The sequence below is a fragment of the Olea europaea genome, unplaced genomic scaffold (genome assembly GCF_002742605.1).
Source record: "Olea europaea var. sylvestris unplaced genomic scaffold, O_europaea_v1 scaffold489, whole genome shotgun sequence".
Classification (NCBI taxonomy): domain Eukaryota; kingdom Viridiplantae; phylum Streptophyta; class Magnoliopsida; order Lamiales; family Oleaceae; genus Olea; species Olea europaea.
This window is the reverse complement of record NW_019263203.1, coordinates 290,615-301,848: the sequence shown is the minus strand read 5'-3', so window position 1 is coordinate 301,848 and position 11,234 is coordinate 290,615. Positions and strand designations below refer to the sequence as shown.

Genomic DNA, 11,234 nt, shown 5'->3' with positions numbered 1-11,234 from the left:
AGCAACTTTGTCAAGATTTGAAATTCACAAAAATCTTTACGACACCAACGAAAACTATCGTTGTTGTAGTGTCAAAAATAGTGGTGCTGGTATACTGGCTAAGAAGCACTGGTTGCAATTGACGAGGACAAGTGTTATATCCCGAACTTCATATATTATGACAACTTATCATGAATTATCTCACTACTGTTTATTTAAAGTAATGTTATTTAAGAGCAATTGTATTACAATATCGTTCTAGATAGCATCATTTAAGTGAAAATAAATGAGAAGTACAATTAAACGAGTAACATAATCTTATTTTTAATGAAATATATCGTATGGTGCCATCTAAGTTGACATCGTAGCATCAATGATGGAAAGAGAAATATTCATTTATTTCTCATCTGCTTTGGTGGCACGGGGATATTGACTTTTCCTTCGACATTGATGCGTGTATCTTGGTACAAATTGATTGGTGAGTCATTCTTAATCAATTTAATGATGCACAAAGTTGTTCATCCTTATTTTCGTACCTTCAAACTGAATTTTTAGAAATACTAGTTTATAAATATGAGCGCGACAAATAAGCCTATCAGCTTGGTTTCGTACTAATCATTGTCCGTGGAACTCCAATAATCACAATTTTTTAGTGGAATTAAGCTCTCGTTTGTCCCTATTAAATTTCATTTCATTGTTCTCCTTTTTTATTTTTAATCATACAATTTTTAATGAAATAATATTACACATAAATAAATAAAAAATTCATTCTTTTTCAATCACTCATTTAAAAAAAAAATACTATTTCACTCATTTTTATTTCCAAAAATGGAGGGCCAAACAGATGCTAAATTATCTGAGTACATTTAAGGTCATTTTAGTGTCTATCTGGGAGCAACAACACAGTGCTTGACTTTTGGTATTACAAAAATTACGAAACCTCTATATCGAATCTTTTGATCAGTAGTGCCATTTTTTCTAGTGTTGAGATCAAAGTCAATAATTAATTTTAATTATATATTTCATGGGAATCGAAAATTTTATGAGTAGCCAAAATGTGAAGGCTCTCTTTAAAAAAAAAAAACAATACTTATAAATTTATGACATCGGCAAAGAGGCTCGATTGGTTACAAAACTAATCCACTCTACACTCTAATGGTGTTGCTTTTTCAATTAATTCTCAACTTCTAGCTGCAACCATCATGTTTCATTTCCTTTCTTTCATCATAAAAGCCTTTAATTTGTGGACAGTTTGTGCAACTTGAAAATACACACAAGTAAAAGGATATCCAACTCGAAATGACTAAAATCCGCATTGAAAGGTATATGAATTAAGTACAATTTTACATATTTTATGGATCATAGCAATTCAACTACACATTTCATCGCCTTTTATCAAAATTTACTAAAAAATTATTTTCATCTAAACCAAAAAGGGGTAAGTATAAATTTTGCACTTGTTATCACTGGCAAACTAAGCCATTTCACTTTACACCCTGATTCATACAAACAACTATGTAAAACAGAAGCCCCCAGGGCACATCTCCAAGTGGTAAAAGGAGAGAGTGGAGAAATCCAGCTTTGCTTGAGGCTGTTGCGTCAAGGGTTCGAATCCTGAAATATGGATTTGGCTCTTGGGTAAGTGCAAGTGTACAAGCAGCCTTCCACCCTGTATCCTTGGAGGCATAACCTGCGATTTACCTCCCTCACGATACTCTAGGGCAGGGGTGGTGGGGGACCCTTAAGGTTAGGGTATAACCTTTTAACTATGTAAAACAGAAACTTTTCACCATCTTTACTTAAATTTAGCCAAGAAAATGCTTTAAACTTAAATTTGGATTGCTATTATCACTGTCAAACTAAGCCAGTTCATTTTGCACCCTAATTCATACAAACAAATATGTAGAATGGAAACATTTCACAATCTTTACTTAAATTTAGCCAAGAACGTGCTTAAAACTTAAATCTGGATTGTTATTATTATTGTCAAACTAAGCCAGTTCACATTGCATCCTAATTCATACAAACAAATATGCAAAACGGAAACATTTCACAATCTTTACTTAAATTTAGCCAAGAACGTGCTTAAAACTTAAATCTAGATTGCCCTAATTTAAGCAAGAGAAAACAAGTGTTGCAAATGAATGCCACACAGTGAACACAGTTGACTTTTGCAAACGAATGAGTAAATGCTAATTGTGGTCTAATTTTGACTCTAGGCAGAGAGTGACAATTTTTATATGCTAGAATTAGGGTGTGACCTAAATTCTATTTATTTGAAATTCTTCCAATTCTAGTTGAAGTTCTTATTGAAAGCTTACCAACTGTTTGAGCCTCATACTTTCGAAAAAATACATTCTTAAACAGTGTTTTGACATTATATCAACCATACATGCTTCAATAAAATAATATTACACGCAAATTCAAAGATTTTTTTTTTATAATTTTTAACTACACATTTCTCATCAATACATTATTCAAAAATATACTCTTATAAAAGTAATGGGGCTTAGACAAACGCTTAATAAGAATTGAAATTTGTGTTGGACTTGAATATATCAAATTATGGACCGAGGAGAAAATTTGTCACAATTTCATTGCCTGATAGCTGGCTTTGCATTGGAATGACGTCTTTAAAATTTCAACAGAGACTTGATGCCCGCCTAGTGCTCGAGCGTCATAGTTATCCGGTCCAGGCCTATTTCACATTTTGAGCATTTCTTTCCATCATAACTCTACTATTAGGGTTTGGATACCCCTAATTGTTCGCTATATATTTGATTCTTTTCTACAATTTAGAAAATGGTTGTTTTAACCTCATTAAAATTTAGAAACAATGTAAACCCCAATTTTTTTATATTCTTTCTCCGTATTATAATAAAATCTCAATTTTCCACAATATTTCAGTGATCTTTATTTTATATTGCACCTAATCTCGTATTTTCTCCAATAAAGGGGTATTGGATTAATTCGATTCCAGTTTTCCGCACAACAAATTGATATCAAAGTTTTTGGTTTTGAAATTCTTTGGAAGATCAAGGTTTTTTACGAAGATAAGAGCTCAATTTGATTTTTTGTGATGGCAACTATGAAGTATGATATTCTGCTGTTAGATTGCAACACAAGATTCTCTTTATGACAGGTAAAGAGTGAGCATTACTCGCTAAGATGGATTTGGACGGTGCGTTATTGGGATTTGACAAGATGCCCACAACTTGGGCTCTGAAGGAGAAACAACGAAAGGATCGAAAGGTCCTATCTTAGATATATCCTAATCTTTCAAATAATATTCTTCAAGACGTTTTGAAGAAGAAGTCAACTGCTACATTATGGTTAAAATTGGAGCAATTATGTATGACTAAGAGTCTTATTAGCAGGTTGTATCTTAAGCAACTTCTATATTCATATCGTATGATAAAAGGTACATATTTTGAGGATCACCTAGTTTCTTTTAAGGAAATCGTCGCTGATTTGGTGACCTTAAAGATTAAATATGATGAAGAAGATTTGTGATTGATTTTATTGTATTCATTGCCCGCTTCATACATGTCTTTTAAAGACATGATTTTATGTAGTCGTAATACTCTCATCATTGAAGAAATCTATGATACTCTATATTCAAATAAGAAGATGAGGTATCTTGTTGCATCTGAGGTTTATAGAGATGATCTCATTATTGATGGTGTTCGTGCAGGAAATCTAACTTCAAATGTTGTAATTATTGCTGGAAAAAGGGGCACTTGATAAAGGATTATTATAAGTTACAGAATAAAGCAAAATTGACTGCAAATCAACAATCAGAAAATTAAAGGAAAGAAGTATTGCAGAACATCCTAACACTAATAGAGAGTTTTTACTTATGTTTGACTACAATTCCAAACCTTACGAGACTTGGATTCTTGATTTAGCTTGCACTTTTCATATATGTTCCAATCGGGATTTATTTTTAACCTATGAAAAAGTTTCAAAAGATGTTGTAATGACCGGTAATAATGCATCTTGTAGATGGTATTGGTCGAGTTAGATAAAAATATTTGATAAGACGGTTAGAACACTTGATACAGTAAGACACGTTTTAGATCTGAAGAGAAATCTTATCTCCTTAATTACTGTTGACTCAAAAAATGTGTCATGTTGAAGGTGGAGTCCTAAAGGTTAGTAAAGGAGCCCCATATTTTTTCCTTTTTATATGTCTTGCAGTGTTACACGAAATCTTTGATCCATCAACACATTTTAAGAACTTAGGTGGATTTGGGGTTGAATTGTTTACCTTTGGAGTCTAATTTGAGGTCTTTTTTAAAGAATACATCTTAGTCGAATTTAGAAGTTATGGGTGAATCTGCTTTCCAACATTATCAATGGTGTCATTGTATTCAATTTTTAGTAACATACCCATTTTTTGCCATAAGACTCCACATAAGTAAGTGTGTCAAATGGGTCGAGCTGACACGACTCGTAAAAACGAAGCTCGCTCGCAAAATGATGAGCCTAAGCACGAACCGAGCGGGTGGCTCGAGCAAACCGTTTGTGGGCTCACCTAGGCCACAAGCTCAGGCTCGTGGCTCGCAATGAACATTGACCGTTTCAATCACTGTTCAAAAGTTTAATGACCTTTTGCAACAGTCAATAAACTTTTAAAGTTGCTATAATGGCCACTGATTTTTTTCTCTATAAATGCCCCCTATAATTTTCATTTTTTTTTTCACACAACAACATCAACAACTCTGTCTCTCTCTCACTCTCTTCCACAATTATCAATTATACAATATACTACATTCATTTTTACAATTTCATCTTTAATTTCAATTATTCAGTATCAATGCATTCAATTCTTACACTACGAATTCACAATTTTACACAAATTATAACTTTCTTTCTGTACTCTTTACTTGAGTCATTGTACTTACTATGTTGTCTATACATTTTTATTTTCATCACAATTCACAAATGAATCCAACCACTCATTTATTGAGGGCTTGTTCGGTGTTGGAGGTGAATCACCTATAACGTTGCAAAGTCAATATCAGAATCAATTTTTGGGTCTAAATGAAGTACCATTCACGAAAATATTCCAAATTTAGCTGCACGTGGAAGCAATAATCCAATTAATTAGGATAACGTTGATATTCCTGAAGAGGATTAGGAGGAGGAACTTGAATTAGACATTCCTGATGCTTGAGGAAAGTGAAAGGGGAAAAAATTAGGCAAAATGTTGGGATCATTTCAAATTGATTTCAATGGATCGTGTTATCGATGAAATCTAAAAGTCTAAAACAGTATGTAAATACTGCCAACAACGATTGGTATGGCAAAAAGTTATTGGTACCACCCACCTCAACCATTACTACAAAATGCATGCGGCCAACATGGACTTTTTTCAAGCCGATCAAACATGACTGCAATTTGTTAGTTCAAGCGTCAATTCTACGACTTCGCCCCTCACTACATAGATGTATTCAGATGAGAATGCTCGAACGAGAATGGTGAAACTTGCCGTTGTGCTGAGCTACCTCTAGCAATAGCGAATAACCAACATTTTGTTTCATACGTAAAAGAATATTTTCAACTGAAGTATGTTAGGGTAAGTCAAAATATTCTTTGTTCAGATACAATAGAATATTTCTTTCAAACAAAACAACAATTGATTATGAATTTGCAAAAATATGGGAATATTATATCTTTAACTTCGGATATATGGAAATAGATTAATAAAAGATCTTATATAGTTGTAGTTGCACGCTGCATAGCCCCACTTTGGTGTATGTGTAAAAAATTATTACTTTTAAAGTTATTGAATTTTCTCATAACGCTAACAATATGTGTAATGTTATTATGACCATTATTAGATAATATTATTGCGAGAGTAAAATTTGTTCTTTTACATTTGACAACCCTAGTGTTAATAAAGTAGTTATCAATAAATTGTGTAGGGTATTGTAGTCTGATTTCGATGATTATTTGTTTCACATTCATTGTATATGCCATATTTTAAATTTAATTGTGTAAGATAGTTTGAAACATATTAAAGATGAAATGCAAAATAATTAGGAATGCACTAATATATATATCACGATCTCTCTGCTAGAAAATAAATATTTGAGGAATTTTTTGCCGAATTTGGGGTGATGAATGCTAAAACATTTATTAGTGACGTAGAGCATAAATGGAACTCCATTTACTTATTATTAAAGTCATGCGAAGGTTTTAAATATTTAATAACTGAGTTTTATAACAATAGGCATACTAGAAATGATGATAATGCTATTTTGAATAAATCCGATTGGATTTTAGTTCTAAAAGTTCAAAATTTTTGACATTTTTATGACATTACAAATATTTATTTAGGATTTACTATCTCACTACCTGTATGGTAGTCAAATGTCTTTATATAATTGTAAAGACAATTCATAAATACAAACTGACCCAGATTTTAGGGCAATTATATATTCTATGGAATTAAAGTTTAGAAATTATTTGGAAGACTTACGTATATTATTTCCTTTAACATGCATTATGGGCCCCTTATATAGTTTAACAGAAACTAAATATGTAATTGCTCAAATTTCAAAAGTTTTAACTTTTAATACACCTATCATGTATATAATTTAGAACAAAGTTTATGTGAAATGTATAAATTATATGTAGAACGAATGGGTACAAATATTGATCGAATACTCTCCGCACCTATTCTTTACACTGATATTGAAGAAGATGACGCTGAAATATTAACTTTATTCGAATGCATTAACACGTATAGATATGATGTAAATGCAATAGGGTCATCTAGTAATACTTTGTCTTTTGTATGTAATCAAACATCAGAGGCAAGTTCAAATACATTGCCTACTGAATTAATTAATTACTTTAATCATAATATCCATACTAACAAAATAATTAAAAAAAGTTTCGAAGAAGTTATTGAATTCTAGCGAAAGTACGAACGACGATGGCCAATAATTTCTGCAATTGCAAAAGATTTACTGACACATCCAATTAGTACTGTAGATTCGGAGTCAGATTTTAGTACAAGTAAAAGGGTTTTGTTCGAGTCAGCAGCCGACTGAAATAAGATATTGTTGAAGCATTAATATTCATGAAAGATTGGCAGGACACTCATTTCCGATTACAAGATAAATATGTCAAAATTTTATGTCGTCAAATAAATGATATTTAATTTAACCATAGTAATCAAAATTTGTTATTTTATTATACTGCTTTTAATTTTTTTTTAAATTGTATATGTCACAAGTTGTTCATGTACAATTTTTAATTCCGCCTACTCAAAATTTAAGTAGCCGATCCAAGCCCAAATAATGAAGGAGTATTTATATTTTATCTATTTAAAAAAATCCACTAGTTCGCGAGCTGAAACTCGGCTCGGCCCACGAGTCGAGCTCGTGGGTATAAGGGCCGAATTGAGCCCTACACATAAGCACAATTTTGCTGATTTAGTTGATGGCTTGAATCTGGTTGAGGGTGTTGATTCTAGCCAAGTTTCTTCTTTTGATGCATTCAATTGTGAATCTGTTATAGGTCTTTTTTAAACTGTATTTGGTGATTATTAGATCATTTTTGCCTCCAGTTGGATTGGCGAAGACAGAGAATATTTTCAGTTTGAAATTTTTTATGGAGAAATTCGTTTATATTTTTGTTAAAGAATTGAAGTTTATTCTTTGCAGTGGACTTTGTATTTGAATGGAGAATTTTCAAATTTTGTTCATTGCAGTGGAATTCGTGTAATGTTGAGTTTATTAGAATTAAAGTGTGACCCAAATTCTATTTGAAATATTATTTGGAATTTCATTCGAAGTTTGTTTGGCAAATTCTAGTTGATTTCTAAATCGAATTGGAAGTTGAAATTTGTGTTGAACTTGAAGAGATCAAATTATGGATTGAAAATAAAAGTCGTCGTAATTTCACTAGCTGGGCACTTGAGTTGCTTAATTATCCGGTCCAGACCCGTTTCTTATTTTGACGTATTGTGAGCATTCCTTTTTATCTATAACTATACTATTAGGGATTGGACATTCCCTATATATATTTGGCTCTTTTTACAATTTAGAAAATTGTTGTTTTAAACTCGCTAAAAGTTAGAAATAGTGTAATCACAAAATCTTTGTTTTAATTCTCCATATATTATAATAAAGTCTTCATTATTCATAAATTACATTTTTCTTGTGTTTTTGTGATCTCTATATTTCATATTGTGCCTATAATATCATATTTTGTCCCAATATTTGTTGGACAAAATATGATATTGAGTTAATTCGGGTATAGTTTTCCGCACCACATTACCCTCAATTTTCGATGAATGGTCAACGTACTTGTCTCTTCTTTATATATCACAAATAGACAAAGTCCGCACTCTCAATCAGAAGCCTGTCTCTCTGCATATTTTTCTACTCACCATGACCTCCCTCAGAAACTAGAGAGAAAAGAATTTGTATGAAAAAAGTCTCCTTCTGAAGGACTGATTTGAATAAGTTTTTAATATGGGCAGACAACCTTGCTGTGATAAATTAGGTGTAAAGAAGGGGCCATGGACTCCGGAAGAAGATATCATCCTGGTTTCATACATTCAAGAACGTGGACCTGGGAATTGGAGGGCTGTTCCTTCTAACGCTGGTAAACCTTTTTTTTTTTTTTTTCGGGTTTATGGTTGTTAAGGAATTAGGATCATTAAAGAGTTGAATTTAATATACTTCTGCTCCACCACCGCCCGTCTTGAATACCCATGACACGTTTAGATCAGTCTTTTTCTTGAATAATTTGTTATATAATTATTCTCGAATTCTTGTTTTTTGGTGTTTTTGATCAGGTTTGCTTAGGTGCAGTAAGAGTTGCAGGCTCAGATGGAATAATTACCTCCGGCCGGGGATCAAACGGGGCAACTTCACTGAACATGAGGAGAAGATTATTATCCACCTCCAAGAACTTCTTGGAAATCGGTATGATACCATTCATTTCGCGTGCACAAATTAGGGCTAGATCAATCATCACTTGCCTAGAACACAAATACAATTTTCATGAAGAGTCAAGGACGAGATTGGATTCCAACACTTAATGTAGAATGACAAATTTATTAATTTAGTGTCTTTGAGAGAGCATGGAAATGAGTAGTTGTGTTCTATTTGTTTTCGTGCAGATGGGCAGCCATAACTTCTTATCTTCCTGAAAGAACTGACAATGATGTTAAGAACTACTGGAACACACACTTGAAAAAGAAACTCAATAAGCTCCAACATGGTGATGATGCTAATATCCAAGAAAGGCACTCAGTTTCTAAATCAATCTCTAAAGGACAGTGGGAAAGGAGGCTTCAAACTGATATTCATAGGGTGAAACAAGCTCTGTCTGAGGCTCTATCCCTTGAAAACTCCAACAATAATTTGCCTGATTCAGAGCCTTTCCCAATCCAAACATCTACATATGCGTCCAATACAGAAAATATTGCTCGTTTACTCAAAGACTGGATGAAAAACTCGCGGAAATCATCCCAAGGAGGACCAGTTAGTACTCAAAATAACCCTTCAGTTGGAACCAGTTCTAACCTTAGTGAAGGGAAAATGAGTGCAAAAACACCAGGGGGGCATCATTCCCTCTTTAGCTTGAATTCTGATGAGTCGGGTGAGGCTGCAGCGAATTTCACACCTGAAAATGGGGTTTTCAAGGATGAAAAAAAACAAGACTTGAACAATCAAATGCCTCTTACTTTGCTAGAGAAATGGCTTCTTGATGATGTAACTACTCAAGGAGAGGAAGAAATAGTGGACATGTCCTTGGGAGAAACTTCTAATTTGTTCTGAAGAAACAAATCTTCTTCAAAACAGCTTAGCTATTCGACTAATAGTTTGATGCCATATATATGTATTGGAGGAGAGAAAGTGTAAATTTGGTAGTGTATTTGGATATGTACCAGATAGGAATAAATCCCAGTGGAACCAACTGTTTGTGCACCATTTGTGTGTCTGCTACTGAAAAATGAAAATTAGGTTTTGATTTTTATTATGACGCTTTTCAGATTTTGAAATTCCTCAAACAGAAAACTATAAACTTGATATCTCAAGTTTGGATTTTTAATTGTTGGAAGGTCCAATTAGCTGCCATTTCATGGATTTCTGGAGCAATATCATCCATGCTAATTAATGTATGATTGCATATGCCAAAAAAGATAAAGTTTTAGAACAATTTTATTTATTGTGAAAAAAATAAGGCCGTGGTTGGTTTGCCGTTTTCGGCCCATTTTCCGTTTTCCATTTTCGAAAACGCGAAAAACGCGTTTGGTCCGTCGTTTTCGAAAACGCATTTTCGAAAACGAGTTAAAATTTATAACTGAAAATGTAAAACGACTTTTTATCATTTTTCAACATTTTCAGTTATAAATGTCGAAAACGCTCAAAACGCGGAAAATGGGTCGTTTTCGGGGAAAACTAAAAATCGTTTTGAAAATGAAAATGGAAACCAACCGCACCCTAAGTTTCTTTAAAAGTATTCCCCTTTAGTTTTGAAATAAGTACCTTTTTTCTTTTTCGTTTCTGAAGTAACATCAAAAAGCATTTCTTCATACAACCGTCTATCAAAAAACTAATAATATTTCTAAACCTTTTTATAACTACTCGAACTCTACCATTTTGGCAAAATAGTCTATACAGACTCTAAGTGTGGGTATTATGTAGCAATAAATAACATAAAAGTTGGTAATCATTAATAATATGGCTAGAATGCTTTATATGGGAAAAAAGACCTCAAAGGTGGTCCATTAAAGAATGTAATGAGAACAAAGGTTTCCTATTACATGTACTAATCTTATTGTTTCAATAAGATATTGGACAACTTGCTCAATGGCTTAGCTCTTGTGTCTAGATCACTGGATTATTTTATATCAAGAAATATGATTACTCATTAAATTCATATGTAGGACGAACGAGAACGATCTGCTTTGTTAGTATTAATTTTATTGTTTCAATAAGATGTTTCTAGGACCTATGTATACATTATTGACGGAAAAAATTGGTGGGTCGGTCCCCCATTTACACTGTTTGAGTACTAAGTTGGTACTACCATACTTTTTATTAAATATATTTGCAGAATCTCCTCCCATTTCTCCGTAAAATCATTGCAAAAATCTTGTATAAACACCACTTCAAAATTATGAGCACTAGTTTAAGTTTTAAAAAAATAAATAGAAGAAGAAGAAGCAAATCTCATAAATTTAAATATGTAAAGATTATGTGATTATTATAGTTTGCTAACTT

General features: G+C 32.7%; 1 protein-coding gene across 1 annotated transcript; it reads left to right on the top strand.

Moving 5' to 3' along the window:
• The first annotated feature begins 8,326 nt into the window (after positions 1-8,326).
• Positions 8,327-9,987, top strand: LOC111388385 (myb-related protein 306-like). The gene is made up of 3 exons (XM_023013068.1): positions 8,327-8,604; positions 8,798-8,927; positions 9,125-9,987. Exons 1-3 carry the CDS (start codon positions 8,472-8,474, stop codon positions 9,783-9,785), a joined length of 924 nt encoding a protein of 307 aa, XP_022868836.1. The 5' UTR covers positions 8,327-8,471; the 3' UTR covers positions 9,786-9,987.
• The last annotated feature ends 1,247 nt before the right edge of the window (positions 9,988-11,234 follow it).